The sequence below is a fragment of the Phacochoerus africanus genome, chromosome 2 (genome assembly GCF_016906955.1).
Source record: "Phacochoerus africanus isolate WHEZ1 chromosome 2, ROS_Pafr_v1, whole genome shotgun sequence".
Lineage (NCBI taxonomy): Eukaryota > Metazoa > Chordata > Mammalia > Artiodactyla > Suidae > Phacochoerus > Phacochoerus africanus.
The window spans coordinates 132,653,783-132,671,153 of NC_062545.1; the positions used below are offsets into that span (position 1 = coordinate 132,653,783).

The 17,371-nt window shown below is 46.0% G+C and overlaps 1 protein-coding gene across 1 annotated transcript; it reads right to left on the reverse strand.

The window, feature by feature from the left end:
* Window positions 1–2,561: 2,561 nt before the first annotated feature.
* On the reverse strand, window positions 2,562–8,416 carry RPUSD2 (RNA pseudouridine synthase domain containing 2). Its single transcript, XM_047766702.1, has 3 exons — window positions 7,773–8,416; window positions 5,755–6,051; window positions 2,562–3,504 (listed from the first exon to the last, which is right to left on the reverse strand). The coding sequence occupies exons 1-3, from the start codon at window positions 8,391–8,393 to the stop codon at window positions 2,770–2,772; spliced, it is 1,653 nt and encodes a 550-aa protein (XP_047622658.1). The 5' UTR covers window positions 8,394–8,416; the 3' UTR covers window positions 2,562–2,769.
* Window positions 8,417–17,371: the final 8,955 nt, after the last annotated feature.

Below are 17,371 nucleotides of genomic sequence, written 5' to 3' on the forward strand. Positions count from 1 at the left end.
TTTTTAATTTTTATTTTTTGTCTTTTTGTCTTTTCAGGGACTGGAATCTTTTTTTTTTTTTTTTGGTCTTTTCTGGGGCCACACCCACGGCATATGAAGGTTCCCAGGCTAGGGGTCTAATCAGAGCTGTAGCTGCCGGCCTACGCCAGAGCCACAGCAACTCAGGATTCAAGCTGTGTCTGCGACCTACACCACAGCTCATGGCAACGCCAGATCCTTAACCCACAGAGCAAGGCCAGGGATCGAACCCGCAAACCTCATGGTTCCTAGTCGGATTCATTTCCGCTGTGCCACGACGACGGAGAACTCCTAAATGGAATATTATTCATCTGTTACTTCTTTCACTCAACAGTTTTATCCATATAATTCATTCATTTGCACTGCTACTTAGTATATAATTGTCTGAATTCTTATGAACAGATATTTCAGTTGTTTCCAGTTTTTTGCTATTTTAAGAATGTTGCTGTGAATGTTCTTATACATGTCTCCTGAGGTACATGTGTGTTTCTCTAGGTCTATAACCTGAAATGGAATCAATAGTTATGTGCATGTGTATGTTCAACTTTACTAGGCAATTCTTTTTTTTTTTTTTTTTAAGGGCTGCACCTGCAGCAGATGGAAGTTCCCAGGCTAGGGGTCGAATCCAAACTAGCTGCCAGCCTACGCCACAGCCACAGCAATGCCATTTGAGCCAAATCTGCAGTCTATGCCACATCTTGTGGCAATGCCAGGTCCTTAAAGAGGACCTTGAATTGAACCTATGTCCTCATGGATACTAGTTGGGTTCTTAATCTGCTGAACCACAACAGGAATTCCAATTCTTAACTATTTTGGTGTGGTTAATGGCTGATAAAAATGTTGCCGTTTTGAAAACATGGACAAGCTTCACATGAAAGGAAGAGAGTACAAAAGGGGTTTGGAGGGTAGGAAAACAAGAATCATAATCATAGACAATATTGTTTGCCATGTGCAAAGCAGGTGTTCTAAGTCGAATGAGTTCCTTGGTGATGATAACTCTGACTGCAATAAACTTATCCATCCAAAATCTGGTCACATTCCTTAGGCTGTTCTGCTCCCATTTTTGGTTTTCAATAATCCTATGTTCTAAAAAATCCATAGTCCTGAGGACCAGTGATCCAAAGCCTAAAGTGGCTCTGAAATGAGGCCATTTTCTCTAAAGCCTTCAGGAGCAAAACTGACCCAAGCAAACCTAGGTCATCCATTGAGAGATGCAGACATTCCGGGAAACCCATGATTCCAACACACAGTTAGAACTAAAGCCAGCCTTGAAAATGCAGCTGCCTGACCAGCTCTTTCATAGTCACTATATTCAGCTGCTTCTGCCTTTCACACTACTTACTGATGGAAATTGGTATAATCTTTTTGGAGGGCAGTATGGTATTACCAGCAAATTCACTTCTGGGTATACATCTGAAGGAATTAAAATCAGCATCTCAAAATGGTATCTGTACCTCCTGTTCATTGCAGCATTATTTATAACAGCCAAAACATCAAAACAACCTAAGCATCCAAAGATGAATGACTACAATGGAGTATTACTCAGCTAGAAAGAAGGAAATGAATGGAACTTGAGGGCATTATTCTAAGTGAAATAAGACAGAGAAAGATAAATACCATATGATCTCTCTTCTATGTGGAATCTAAATATATATTTATATAAATATATAAAAAATCATATATCTGATAAGGGGTTAATACCCAGAATGTGTAAAGAATTCCTTCATTTCAGCAATACAAAATCAAATAACCCAATTAAAAAATGCAAAAAGAACTCAAATATGCTGCTGTGGAAAAGTTTGGTGACTCCTCAAAAAAATAAAAAGAATTACCATATGACCCAACAATTCCACCGCTTAGTATATAAAGAATGGAAAACGTATTCAAACAAAAATTTGCACACAAATGTTCACAGCAGCACTATTCACAACAGCCAAAGGGTGGTTTGTAACCTGAAAACATTATGCTAAACAAAAGACAACAGATACAAAAGGTCATATATTATATGATTCCATTTGTATGAAATATCCAGAATAGGCATATCCATAGAGACAGAAAATTGACTACTTTTATCAAGGGCTGGGAGGAAGAAGAAACAGGGAATACCTGTTTAATGAGTACAGGTTTCCTTTTGGGTGATGAATGTTTTGCAACTAGTTAAGAGGTGATGGCTGCACAACACTGTGAATGTATGAAATGCCACTAAACTGTCTATCTTAAAAGGTAATTGTGTTAAGTGACTTTTATCTCAATTAAGAAAACAAAAAGAGGAGTTCCCGTCTTGGCTCAGAGGAAATGAATCCAACTAGGAACCATGAGGTTTCGGGTTCGATCCCTGGCCTCGCTCAGCGGGGTTAAGGATCTGGCGTTGCAGTGAGCTGTGGTGTAGTTGCAGATGCGGCTTGGACCTGGCATTGCTGTGGCTGTGGCATAGGCCGGCGGCTGCAGCTCAAATTAGACCCCTAGTCTAGGGTGCGGCCCTAAAAAAGACAGGAAAAAAAACCCAAAAAGAAACAAGTAGTAAGAAAACCAGACATATAAGGTGTTAGAAAAAAAAGAGATCTATTTACAAACCAAAAAAAGTCCCCAAACTGTAGCTGGAGGGAGAAGAAAGAAGGAGGTATGAGCAGTTCCTTTAAGAGCCCAACCTCACCCCTGAGAAACTGAGTACAGTGTATGTGGTCAGCTCCTACTACCCACGGCCTATCCCTCTTCCAACCCAAGAAGTAACCCCTCCACTGGCCACAGCCCTCAGCCCTCTTGCCAGTCATCCTGAGCCCAGGCAGGCATTGGTGAAAAGTACTCAAAGCCTGGCCCTTTATAGCAGAGAGCATGCAAGAACATCACAAGGTCCTGGGGCAAGGGGTCCTGTCGCACCAGCCGGCACTCTGCACAGAGTGGGTCTGTCTCTTGATTCACAACATCCATTTCGGCTGCCTTCCCTGGTGCCAAGGGCACTGTGTCCAGATCCTGAGGGGCTGCCTCAACTGCTCCATCCATCTTCTGGGCAGATGCAGCCAACTCTTCTACATGGTCCTTGCTCAGCTCTGAGGAGGGTGCTGTAGAGTCTATGAGACCAGGGGACAGGTCGCCCTCACAGAGATCTAGCACATCCAGGCTCTGTTTGGCCTGGTGCTCTGCCACAAGGTCCCGAAGTAGTTCCTCATCTGTCTTTGGAATGTGGCCGCCTCGGCCTCGGGAGGGGCCCCAGGCGACTGAGTTGTAGATGGGGTCATTGAGGATGGGATGGCCCAGGAACTGGAGGTGGACTCGGATCTGGTGCGTGCGGCCTGTGAGTGGCCGGCAGCGTACCACGCTGGAGCAGCCATTGTAGCTCAGTCGCTGGAACACTGTCTCACAGGGCTTGCCCCGAGGATCTACACGGCAGACCCCTACCTTGTAAGACACCACCAAGATGGGTTCCTTGCAGGTTACTTCTTCAGCAGGGAACTCCCCCTCCACCCGGCACACGTATTCCTTCTCCAGCTAAACAGGAAGAAAGAGGGAGCAAGTCAGCACAAAGCCTAAACTCATGAAGCCCAAATTCCCTGCAGTGATAACGAATGTACCCATGTCAGACAGAAGAGGATTCAAACCCCAGCTCCACCACTGGCCAGCTGCACAATCCTAGGCACATTACTTAGCCTCTTGTTTTTTGTGACTGTGCCTGTAACATGTGGAAGCTCCTGGGCCAGGGGGTCAAACCCATGCCAGAGCCATAGCAGTAACAATCCTGGACCCTTAACCTGCTAAGCCATGAGAGAATTCCTATTTAGCCTCTTTAAATCCCGTTAATTTGTCTAGAAAATATTTGATTAGAAAAGCATTTACTGGAGTTCCCGTCGTGGCGCAGTGGTTAACGAATCCGACTAGGAACCATGAGGTTGAGGGTTCCGTCCCTGCCCTTGCTCAGTGGGTTAACGATCCGGCGTTGCCGTGAGCTGTGGTGTAGGTCGCAGACGCGGCTCGGATCCCGCGTTGCTGTGGCTCTGGCGTAGGCTGGTGGCTCCAGCTCCGATTTGACCCCTAGCCTGGGAACCTCCATATGCCGCGGGAGCGGCCCAAAGAAATAGGAAAAAGACAAAAAAAATAAAAAATTAAAAAAAAAAAAGAAAGAAAAGCATTTACTGGGGTTCCCAACATGGCTCAGTGGAAACGGATCTGGCTAGTATCCATGAGGACACAGGTTTGATCCCCGGCCTTGCTCAGTGTGTTAAGGATACAGCATTGTCATGAACTTGGTGTAGGTCAAAGACACAGTTCGAATCCCATGTTGCTGTGGCTGTGGCGTAGGCCAGAGGCTACAACTCTGATTCGATCCCTAGCCTGGGAACCTCCACATGCCATGGAGGTTCCCCCCCCCCCCCAAAAAAAGAAAGAAAAGCATTCATTTCAACAGGGCTGTTTTAAGGATTCAGTTAGCTATGGTCTAACATACTTGGTGCTGAGCATGGTATAAACATATTATAGCCAGATTCAGAATTACAAGGCTCAAGACCACAATGACTACCATTTAACTTTTCTACCCAAGCTCTTCCACCTCTATCCAGAATCTTTCTACCAAGTAGGCTCTCCCTACATTCTTAAAAACCTTGCTCAGGAATTCCCTTGTGGCCAAGCAGTTAAAGGGTCCAGCATTGTCACTGCTGTGGTGAAGGTTTGATCCCCATTCTGGAAACTTCTGCGTGTCAGACATGGCCAAAAAACCTTGCTCAGTCTGACAACACTTTAAAACTTTAGGAGTTTCTGCTGTGGCACAGTGGGTTAGGAATCTGATTGCAGCAGCCTGCATCACTGCATAGGCAAGGGTTTGATCCTTGGCCCAGCACAGTGGGTTAAGGATCCAGCATTGCCATAGCTGTGGTATGGGTCATCACAGATGTGGCTTGGATTCACTCCCTGGCCTAGGAACTTCTATATGCTTCGGGTACATCAAAAATAACAAACAAACAAACAAACAAAACCACCTCAAAACAGCAAACTACTGGGAGTTCCCACTGTGGCTCAGAGGAAACGATCTGACTAGTATCCTTGAGGAAGTGGGTTCAATCCCTGGCCTCGCTCAGTGGGTCAGGGATCCGGTGTTGCCATAAACTGTGGTATAGAGCGAAGATGTGGCTCGGATCCCATGTTTCTGTGGCTATGATGTAGGCCAACAGCTACAGCTCCATATGCCACAGATACAGCCCTAAAAAGCAAAAAAAAAACCCAAAAAATGGCAAACTACCAAGAGAGGAGATATAAATCAACTCTATAAATATCTTGTGAAACACAAGAGATAATAACCTGTCTCTGGCAATGTAAGTGTGTTGACTTTCCTGAAGATAGGAGGCTTGACCAGGCTCACTTCAGATCCAGAACTCAGTGACACCTTTTGTTTGTTTGTTTAGGGCCACACCCTTGGCATATGGAGGTTCCCAGGCTAAGGGTCGATTTGGAGCTATAGCCACTGACCTATGCCAGAGCCATAGCCATGCCAGATACCAGCTGCATCTGCGACGTACACCACAGCTCATGGCAACGCCGGAACCAGCTGCATCTGCGACGTACACCACAGCTCATGGCAACACCGGATCCTTAAGCCACTGAGCGAGACCAGATTTCAAACCTGCTTCCTTATGGATACTAGTCAGATTTGTTTCGCTGTGCCACAACAGGAACTCCAGTGACATCTTTTCAACACAGAGCATTCATGGATCCAGGAAGTAACCTGAAGGAGGCAAAAGCTTGTCTCACCTGCCGGTCCCGAACCTGTTCATGAATTCTCTCTGAGACGGCCGCTGTCTTGGCAAACATGAGGACCCCGGACGTAAGGCGGTCAAGTCGATGCAATGGGTGTAGCTCTTTGAGTTGGTGCTCTTTGCCCAGGATAAAGATGACCGTGTTGTGTCGGAAGCGGCCACAGGGGTGGACAGGAATGGAAGAAGGCTTGTCTACAACTACCACATCTTCGTTCTCTGCCAGCAGGCGGACAGGTTCTGCTGTAACTGGTGGCTCATGCCTGTGCACTGTGTTCCGTAAGAAGTCATTGTCCTGCCAATGACATAAGGCAATTGGTCAGCCCAAGGGCCAGCCACATGTAATCAGTCGACTTTACAGTTTCCTCCCCTCTTCCTTACTGGCCTGGAAGAATGGTCACAGTACATCCTGAAGCAGAAAAAGCAGTGTGCACAGTGGATCCTCATTTTGTAAAATTACAGACACACAGGCAGATAGGCACTGAAAAAGTGCTAGAAGGACATTCATAAAATGTTAACGGTGACATTTTTGGGTGGTGGGGTATGCATTTTTTTTTTGTTCTGCTCATTTGTATTTCTATGCAACGGTTATAATTAAAAATTAAAATTTTCTAAAAGGAAGAACATTAATTTTTCTAAATTATTTTTCTAAAATTAAAATTTTCTAAAGTATCACTTATTGTGACTGTGAACAAACACCAAGCTCTAAGTCCAGAGATTTGGGCTTCAGACCTGAATTTGCCACAGGCTTACTACACACTTTTTTTTTTTTTTTTTTGCTTTTTAGGGCCACATGTGCATATGGAAGTTCCCAGGCTATGGGTCAAATGGGAGCTATGGCTGACAGTCTACACCACAGCCACAGCAATGTGAGATCTGAGCTGTGTCTGCAACCTACACCACAGTTCATGGCAACGCCGGATACTTAACCCACTGAGTGAGGCCAGGGATCGAACCTGTGTCCTCGTGGATACTAGTTGGATTCATTTCTGCTGAGCCACAAGGGGAACTCTTTACTACACACTCCTACAAAAGCCACTTAGCTTTTCTAGGCCTCAGTTTCCTTATCTGTAAAATGTGAGGGTCAGTCCAGAACTGTGCTTCTCAAAATTGGGACAGAAGAAAGGATTCAAACCACTCATTCTACAAAAGAAAAAAGTGCCTTGTGAACTCCCACAACCTTGGAGAGCCACTTCTACTGACACAGGTGTCTGATATCTCTTAGCTGTGATGGAATTTTAAAGGATCAAAGCACTGGGCTAGACAATTCTAGTCTCTATTCCTCTCATTTCACAAGTTTATCACATCAGGCTGTACAATAAATGTAGAACTTGTAAGAACACAGGCATTGGGAGTTCATGTCAAGGCTCAGCAGGTTAAGGATCTGGCATTGCTTCGAGCTGTGGCGTGGGTCAGAGGTGGCTTGGATCTGACCCCTAGCCTGGGAACTTCCATATGCCGCACCTGAAAAACAAAGACAAAACAAACAAAAAAGAAAACAGGCACTGGAGGTGGCAGTGCTGCCTTACCTCTGTGAGGTTTACCTTAGTTTCCTCAGCTTCCTAACAGGTAAGAGGTGGCAGCATTATCCACTCCACAAGGCTGTCATTAGAATTAAATGTTAAAGTACATAAAATGCTTAACTTTGTGCCCAGCACAGAGTCAGGGGATAAAAATGATAGTCTCCGTTATTACTATTTGTACAGAGATCTACAATGCAAGGTGGAAAGTCATCTGGGCCAGTGCCACAAGGCTGCATAAAAGAAGCTATAAGAATTCCAACTCCTGGCCCCTGGCAACACAGAAGCCACCTTGATAGAAGGGATAAGTGGACTGAGTTCTGAAGCATACAGGCTGTCTACTTGCAAAAATGGGCACTAAAAGAGTGTTCCAAATGAAAACGAGAAGTCTTCAGAATTACCCCTATTTTACCCCAATACTTATGCCCTGGTAACTGTGGAAAAAGCCTTGCCCCTTTCCTTGCCCGCTTCCGGGCAGGCCCCATCAAGACTCCACCTTGAGCACAATGCTGAGGTCCTTCACGGGCTCCTCGTTGAGGTGCAGGCGGCCCGCCCTGACCGCCGCCTCGTAGTAGGCCAGGGGTTGGGCTCGGAACTCGGTGCTGAAGACGTGCAGCAAGCTGTGGCCCACCCAGCGGCCTTTGCAGTAAGTCTGAAAGTCAAAATAGTAGGGCCGCACTTTGCGCAGGCCGCCCTCGAAATAGTAGCTGGTCTCGGCAAAGTGCTCATCGCTGAAGCTAACCCCTGCCCGTCGCTTCTTCGGGGGCGGCACGACACGCTCTCCGGTTGCGCCCCGCCGCTTCTTCCGCTTGCCTGGGCCGGGGGCTACGACCGGGGCCTGCTTCTCGATCTCTGAGGCCTGCTTCGCGTCTCCCGGGGCCAGCTCCACTCCAGGGCCCGCAGGCTCCAGGCTCCCTTGCGGTTCCCTAGCTTCGCCACCCGCAACTCCGTTTTGCTGAGCCGGGGCCTTCAGCCCGCCCGCGGCCTCGGCCCGGGTCGAGAGTGTTTCCGCCATGGGGTCCCTACGGCCACCCCAAGTCCTGGCAAAGGTGAGACGCCGGAGGTTGGAGCACACTTGCCTAAGAACCGGGAGCCACAAGCGGCCGCCCAGGAACATAACCACGTGGCCGCGGCTTCTAGGTCGCGATCTGAGGACGTCACTTGGCATCAACCAATCATTGAGGCCTCGTGCCGGGATGGGACTGAGAGGGGAGTAGGAGCGAAGGAGTGAGTTGAAAGAGTTGAGAGGCTAGGAGAATGACTCATTAAAAGTGGGGATAACGGGAGTTCCTGTCGTGGCGCAGTGGTTAACGAATCCGACTAGGAACCATGAGGTTGAGGGTTCGATCCCTGCACTTCCTCAGTGGGTTAGGCTCTGGCATTGCCGTGAGCTGTGGTGTAGATTGCAGACGCGGCTCGGATCCCGCGTTGCTCTGGCTCTGGCGTAGGCCAGTGGCTACAGCTCCGATTCAACCCCTAGCCTGGGAACCTCCATATGCCGCAAGAGCGGCCCAAAGAAATAGCAAAAAAAAAAAAAAAAGTTAAAAGTGGAGATAACGTATAGTTGCTCAAAGTCTTGCGTCTGGAAAAACTCTTGAAAGGAGTTATTTTAATTTGTTTGTGTGTGTGTGTGTGTGTGTGTGTGTGTGTGTGTGTGTGTGTGTGTGTGTCTTTTTTGTTGTTGTTATTGTTGTTGTTGCTATTTCTTGGGCCGCTCCCGCGGCATATGGAGGTTCCCAGGCTAGGGGTTGAATCGAAGCTGTAGCCACCGGCCTATGCCAGAGCCACAGCAACGCGGGATCCGAGCCGCGTCTGGAGTTATTTTAAAACAAAATAAAATGAGGATTTCTAAACTCTGGATATACTAAGAATCACTGTGTTGTTTACTTTAAAAAGATGTGATAGTTTGTGACTTAACTCGGTAAATTTGATATATATATGTAATTAAACTCACACACCCCAGAAGCAATGTTTTTACACTTGTCGATCCCCCTAACATCATGAGAAAGATTAGAGATCTCCTAGTTGCTTCCCATATGCTCCTGTCCCGAGATTAAAACTGCAAGTGGATCAGAAGATGTATTTGTCAGAGTTCTTAAATGTAGAATACTGAAACCAAAATACTTAAATGCAAAATACTGAAACCAATTTTTTTTTAATTTATAAAAGAGGAAATTTATTATTATTATTTTTTTAATTTCTTAGGGCCACACCCGCGGCATATAGAGGTTCCCAGGCTAGGGGTCAATCAGAGCTATAGCTGCTGGCCTATGCCCCAGCCACAGTCATGGAAGATCCAAATTTCGGCTGGGACCACACCACAGATCATGGCAACACCAGATCCTTAACCCACTGAGCAAGGCCAGGGATAGAACCTGAGGTCTCATGGATGGTAGTCGTATTCGTTAACCGCTGAGCCACAAAGGAAACTCCAAAGAGGAAATTATTGAAAGGATATTAGTGCCTCATAGAATTCACAAGAGAAAATTTAAAAAGAGCAGAAAGATCAACTGTTGGTGGGATTGAAGGAAAAACTATACACCCATACATTACTGGTGGAATTGTGCATCTGTCACACTCTTCTCAGAAAGCAATATGGCGTTTAATGAAATTTAAAACCGTACACACACTCACATACTCTTTAACCTAGCTATGCCAATCCGTCCCCGAGTAAGAAAAAAAAATGTAGGTAAGGGTATATATACAAAGGTGTTTACTGCAATGTTGCTTTTTAGTAACCAAAAAATGGAAGCAAAGCAATTGCCCACTAAAAGTCGAATGAATGGATACATCATTCTTCATCACAAAATTCTGTTCATAACCATTAAAAAGAATGAAATCAAGCAAGTGCGGTTGACGTAGGTTTTGTGGAATGAAAATAATAACGATAATAGCAAGCACTCATATATAGTGCTATTTTAAGTGCTGTATGTATTTTAACACAGTGAATTCTCATAATAACCCTATAAGTGCTACCGTCATTTTTCAGATGAGGACACTGAAGCCCAGAGAACCTACAGGCAAGTAAATGGCGAGAAAAATAAGAGCCAGAAATGTGTAACATGATATAGTCTTTGTAAAAAATCTATTTAAAAAATGTATATTGTGTAATTCATTTAAAAAAAAAATTCACAAGAGAGCTGGCAAACAAACTCAGAAACAGCCAAATCAAGAGAAGCCAAGGCCTCTGAGAACCAGCCACATGACAAAAAGGTGAATTTTATGGAGTGTGAATTATATTTCAATAACCTTTTGTTTGTTTGTTTTTGGCTGTGCCTATGGCATACAAAAGTTCCTGAGACAGGGATCAAACCCAAGCCACAGCAGAGGCGCAAGCCACTGCAGTGACAACGTGGGATCCTTACTTAACCCAATGCACCATAAGGGAACTCCTAAAGTTGTTATTTAAAAAAACCAAAAAAAAGAGGCGTTCCCGTTGTGGCTCAGTGGTTAACGAATCCAACTAGGAACCATGAGGTTGTGGGTTCAATCCCTGGCCTTGCTCAGTGGGTTAAGGATCCGATGTTGCTGTGAGCTGTGGTGTAGGTTACAGATGCGGCTCAGATCTGGTGTTTCTATGGTTCTGGTATACACCGGCAGCTATAGCTGCGATTAGACCCCTAGCCTGGGAACCTCCATATGTCCCGGGAGTGACCCTAGAAAACGCAAAAAGACCGAAAAAAAAAAAAGTATTTTTCAGAACGTGTCTGAAGCACAGACAAGGAGAGATCTAGAGAGTGAGACCCTGTACGATTGTATAAATCCTTGCTACGCCCATGTGGTTTATGGATTAGCAACGTGGGCAACATCTGGCAACTTGGAGCTGCAGAATATTTTTCCTCCTTCCCTCCAGACCTGCTGATTGAGAATCTACATTTTTTTTTTCTTTTTAGGGCTGCACCCTCGGCAAATGTAAGTTCCCAGGCTAGGGATCAAATTGGAGCTGTAGCCCCTGGCCTGCTCCACAGCAACTCGAGATCCAAGCCGTGTCTATGACCTACACCACAGCTCACAGCAATGTTGGATCCCTGACCCAGTAAGTGAGGCCGCATCCTCATGGATACTAGTTGAATTTGTTTCCGCTGAGCCACTACAGGAATTCTGAGAATCTGCATCTTAACAAGATCCTCAGATGATTCATCTGCATATTAAAGTTTAAAAAGCTCTGCTATAGACCATGCTAAGTAGACTTCTGTCACACTCTTTGGAGATCGATGCTTTGGAGATCCAGCATCAACGATCTTCTTTGTGTGGAGAATTTCCCAGATAAAGTACCGTCTCTAAGATGTGGAATCCAGAAACTGTCCTTCCCAGCCTCACTTGCAATTTCGGCATCCATCACCTGAGCTCTGATCAGGCAGGATCTTTTGTTCAGAGGCAAACAGCAGAGGAAACAGGCACAGTGTGGAATCCATATCTGACATGCTAGCATTGGTGGCATCTGGTTTGGGGGACGACAATGGGGGAGATTCTTGTGTCCAATGCCCTGATGCTGTGTCTATACTCAGTGGCATTGGGGTGCTCCCTGAGCAGTCCTTCAGTGACGTTTAGACACTGTTTCTGGCTGTATAGATCTCTAAGTCTGACTCTTTGGCCCATGTGAATTTCTTGATATCCTTTAATCCTGTAGTGTACAATAGAGTAGTCTTTAGCCCTGTGTGGCTATTTAAATTTAAATAAATTAAAATGAAAGAAAATTTAAAATTCAGTTCTTCAGTTGCACAAGCTGCATCTCAAGTGCTCGATAACAAGATGATGCTAGTGGCTACCTTATTGGACAGATTAGATACAGAACTTTCCTATGATCCTAGAAAGTTTATTGTACAGAGCAGCTTTAGTTAATTCCTTTTACTGCTTAACTGGCTAGAATGAGCTCTATTGTTTGAATTAAGAACTCCACCTAACTTACTATGATAAAGATTTAAGTCTTTAATTTTATTTATTTATTTATTTATTTATTTATTTATTTATTTATTTATTTTTGGCCTCGCCTGCCTCACGTAGAAGTTCTGGGGACAAGGATGGAACCCACATCACAGCAGTAACCAGAGGCACAGCAGTGACAGCTGCCAGATCCTTAACCTGCTAAGCTACCAGGATCTTAAGTCTTTCATTTAAGAGATGTGGGGGAGGAGTTCCCGTCGTGGCGCAGTGGTTAACGAATCCGACTAGGAACCATGAGGTTGCGGGTTCGGTCCCTGCCCTCGCTCAGTGGGTTAACGATCGGGCGTTGCCGTGAGCTGTGGTGAGCTGTGGTGTAGGTCGCAGACGTGGCTCGGATCCAGCGTTGCTGTGGCTCTGGCGTAGGCCGGTGGCTACAGCTCCGATTCAACCCCTAGCCTGGGAACCTCCTGGGAACCTCCATATGCCGAGGGAGCGGCCCAAAAAATAGCAACAACAACAAAGACAAAAAAAAAAAAAGAGATGTGGGGGAAATCATCAAAGAGTTTCTGGGGTGTGTGTGTATGGATGCTTGTGACATGATCTCACCTCCATTCCAAAAAGATGACCCTGGTTGCAACATGGAGATGAGATTAGGTCTAGGCCCAGTTCGGTGTAGTCCTTGACCATGAAGGTTCTAATTTAAATATTCAGACACCATACAAATTTGAACATTTGCTAAACATCACTTGGCTCTAGACATACAGAGGTAAGAAAGACACAGTTCATGATTTCATTGAAGGCCTAGGCTGGAAGAGGATACAAATTAAAAAAAACATGTGTACAGGGAGTTCCAGTCGTGGCCCAGTGGTTAACGAATCCAACAAGGAACCATGAGGTTGCAGGTTCGGTCCCTGCCCTTGCTCAGTGGGTTAACGATCGGGCGTTGCCGTGAGCTGTGGTGTAGGTCGCAGACGTGGCTCGGATCCTGTGTTGCTGTGGCTCTGGCGTAGGCTGGCGGCCACAGCTCCGATTAGACCCCTAGCCTGGGAACCTCCCATATGCCGTGGGAGCGGCCCAAGAAATGGCAAAAAGACAAAAAAAACCCCCAAAAAAACCATAAACATGTGTACAGGAGTTCCTGTCGTGGCACAGTGGTTATCGAATCCAACTAGGAACCATGAGGTTGCGGGTTCTATCCCTGGCCTTGCTCAGTGGGTTAAGGATCCGGTGTTGCTGTGAGCTGTGGTGGTAAATTGCAGACGCAGCTTGGATCCGCGTTGCTCTGGTGTAGGCTGGCGGCTACAGCTCCGAATAGACCCCTAGCCTGGGAACCCCCCTAGCCTGGGAACCTCCATATGCTGTGGAAGCGGCCCTAGAAAAGGCAAAAAGACCAAAAAAAAAAAAGTGTACAAATCACATTGTGGTTATAGCTGAGTCTAGTATAGAGGGATGCTGACTGCCCTCATGTGGCTTCCCAGTGTGAGCAGTCCTTAGGTAGGGAGAGATCACCAGGGCCTATGGTTTCAGCTTTGCAAGTCCAGAATCTGGTTTGGATTTATTCAACACACATAGTAATTAAGCTCAGAGGACATGGTAAGATGACTATTTGCTAAATTATAACTGTAACTTTTTTTTTTTTTGGTCTTTTTAAGGCCGCACCCTTGGCATATGGAAGGTCCCAGGCTAGGGGTTGAGTCAGAGCTGCAGCTGCTGGCCTATACCACAGCCACAGCAATGCAGGATCCGAGCTGCATCTATAACCTACACCAGCTCATGGCAATGCCAGATGCTTAACTCACTGAGCAAGGCTAAGATTGAACCTGAATCCTTGTGGATGCTAGTAGGGTTCATTACCTCTGAGCCACAACGGGAGCTCCATAACTGTAACTTTAAATTTTAAAAAAGTATTCAATTTTATACCAGTCACTATTTGTGCCTACTGTTAAAGTCATCCAAATCCCAGTATCAAGATATTTAAGAGGCCAAATTTGATCAAGAGTTTTTTGGGGGGTTTTTTGTTTGTTTTTTTGGTGAGCAGGAAATTAGAGAAAACTTCATAAGTTGAAAGACCATGGAGGAGCTCAATGAAGCTCCAGTAAACCTATGACAATGACTCTTTTTATGAATCAGATACTGCCAAATTCATGTCACCAGGTTGGGTGGCAATTGGAAGACTCTGGGGATCCGCCCACTCTTGTATATTCCCTATGAATAAGCACTGCAAAATCTTGCCTATTATTTGCTCCTTTGTTTTCTAACCTTCTTGCTTTCTACTTCCTTCGGTTTGTCTGTTCTCTTTAAGAATGGTTATGTGAATAACAGGGTACCTCATAGTTCCCTTCCACATGGTGGTGGTTATTACCACATAGCCACATTGATTGGCTTTGGACACATCTAGATACTATATCCTCAGTCATATTACTTCTATGGATAGTTGGCTGATGTCTTCCTCACATGTTTCTTTGGGAGAGAGAAACCAGCCCTGGAAATTGGGGATGGGGTTGTGAGGGTTGCATCTCAGCAAACTGATAACCCCTGAAGGATATCAAAGCCCATCTCCTTAAAAAAAAAAAAAGCCTTTTGATACATACCTTCCATGACCACTCTCTCCTTTATGTACTCTAGCCACAGTTCTATTTCTCTATAACTCTTTGCTGTTATTTATAAACATGCCTGTCTCCATGGCTCTTCATCCTAAACTGTAAAGCTGGGACCCATACCAAGTCTTAACTGTCTTCAATTCCCACTTAACACAATGTCTAGAACACAGCAGGAACTTGATGGCTAGTGACTAAATGAGAGAAAGTTTCGGTGAATGGGACATGGATCTCTCGTGAGAGTAAGGAAAGTGATCCCTTCTATTCCCCAATCGAGGGGCAAAATTGCTCTAACTTGCCTATAGAAGGGCTCAAATTTTCGGAGACAAACACCAACTCAGAGAACTGCCGAGATTAACCTGCAGAGGGAATCAAGAAGTCAAGCCTTTGGAAACTGGGCTTCGCTATTGGAGCAGGAAACGTGGAATGCGCTGTCCTTGATTCTGGAACGCACAGATAAAAGCGGAATCAGCCCCGCCCCAGGAAAGACAGGGGCCCGGGGCGTGTTCTGCATCGTTTCCAGGCAACAACAGTCCCGCCCATCTGCTCTTCACTTCCTTACCCAGCGAGCTCCGCTCGACCAATAGACCAACAGAACATCGCCAGATTGGACGGTAGTTGGAGGACTCTGGGGGTCCGTCACCCCGGAGACTCCGCCCCCTCCATTTCTTCCCGGCTGCTAGAGACTGACCTGAGCTGAGCGTTTGCGGGCCGCTGGGCGGGTTGTTACGGTAGGTGAAAAGGCGCGGGGGTGCCTATGGTCTTGTATCCCCGGCTCCGGCCGCATCCAGAGATACCACAGAGGGGCCGAGAGGCCTGACTCGTCCAGCCTTGCACGTCCTTCAGGCCGGAGTAAATGAGGCCCGGAATCTGGACACTAGAGTTCTCCGCATTGGTCTGGACCAGGAGACCCGGGCTCTGGTGCGAGCAAAGTTTTGGTTTGGGTGGGTTCAGACGACTTAGGGTTGGGGTTGGCGCTTCATTGTGGTCCTTGACATAAGTTCACCAGGACCTCCGTCACGTATTTGGCCCTTTTACTTCTGGGCCCTTGCGCTGGCAGGGCTCTCTCTCATGGAATTATTCAGACCTTTTTCCAGGCAGCCTTCCTAATCACAAAGGAGCCTCCAGAAAGCAAAGCAAAGAAAAGAAAAGTGTCCGTTCATTCTACTAGACTAAATAGTTATGAAAGCCCCCAGGCTTTGTGGGTAACCCTTCCTACTTAGCTCTGCTCAGGGTACTTTCAGTTAGTCCCCAACAGGCAGAGTGGGTAAAAACATGGCTTTTGGAGCCGCACAGATCTAGTTTCCATTCAAGGATTCACTCTATCAGTAATGTGCCTTTGACAAGTTACCTTTCTGATCCTTAGTTTTTTCATCTGTAAAATGATGAAAATATCTACCTCTTCGTCTTTCTTTCTTTGTCTTTTTAGGGCCCCACCCACAGCATATGGAGGTTCCCAAGCTAGGGGTACAATCGGAGGTGTAGTTGCTGGCCTACACCACAGCCACAGAAACACCAGATCCAAGCCGAGTCTGTGACCTACACCACAGCTCAGGGCAACGCTGGATCCCACTGAGCAGGGACAGAGATGGAACCCCCAAGCCCATGGTTCCTAGTTGGATTTGTTTCCGCTACACCACCAGGGAGCTCCCTCTTTTTTGTCTTTTTAGGGCCACACCCACAGCATATGGAAGTTCCCGGGCTAGGGGGAAATTAGAGCTGCAGCTGTCAGCCTACACCACAGCTCACAGCAGTGCTGGATCCTTAACCCCTTGAGCGAGGCCACGGAGCAAACCTGCATCCTCATGGACACTAGTTGGGTTTGTAACTCACTGAGCCACAAGGAGAACTCTTAAAATTTCCATTTTTATTTATTTATTATTTATTTATTTATTTATTTTTATCTTTTTTCTTTTTAGGGCCACACCCATGGCATATGGAGGTTCCCAGGCTAGGGGTCCAATCAGAGCTACAGCTGCTGGCCTACGCCACAGCCACAGCAACTTGGGATCCAAGCCACGTCTGCGACCTACACGACAGCCCATGGCAATGCTGGATCCTTAACCCACTGAGCAAGGCCAGGGATAGAACCCTCAACCTCCTGGTTCCTAGTCGGATTTGTTAACCACTGAGCCACTATGGGAACTTCCTAAAAGTTCCATTTTAAAAAGACAGACTTCATTATGAAAACAACTTGTGTGCAGAGCCAGAAGAGCAAACCCATTGAGCAAACCCATTACCCTTTTGTCTCCTTTTATATATAACATAAGAATATGATAGAAGACATTTTAAATTTTGTTAAGAGAATTTTTTTTTTTTGCTTTTTAGGGCCACACCCACAGCATATGGAAGTTCCCAGGCTAGGGGTTGAATCAGAGCTACAGCTGCCATCCTACACCACAGCCACAGCAACGAAGGATCCAAGCAGAGTCTGCAACCTATACCACAGCTCACGGCAACACGGGATCCTCAACTCACTAAGCGAAGCCAGGGATTGAACCCACCTCCTCATGGATACTAGTTGGGTTCATTACAGCTGTGCCACAACTGGGAACTCCAAGAGAGACATCTTTTTTTTTTTTTTTTGTCTTTTTGCCTTTTCCAGGGCCGCTTC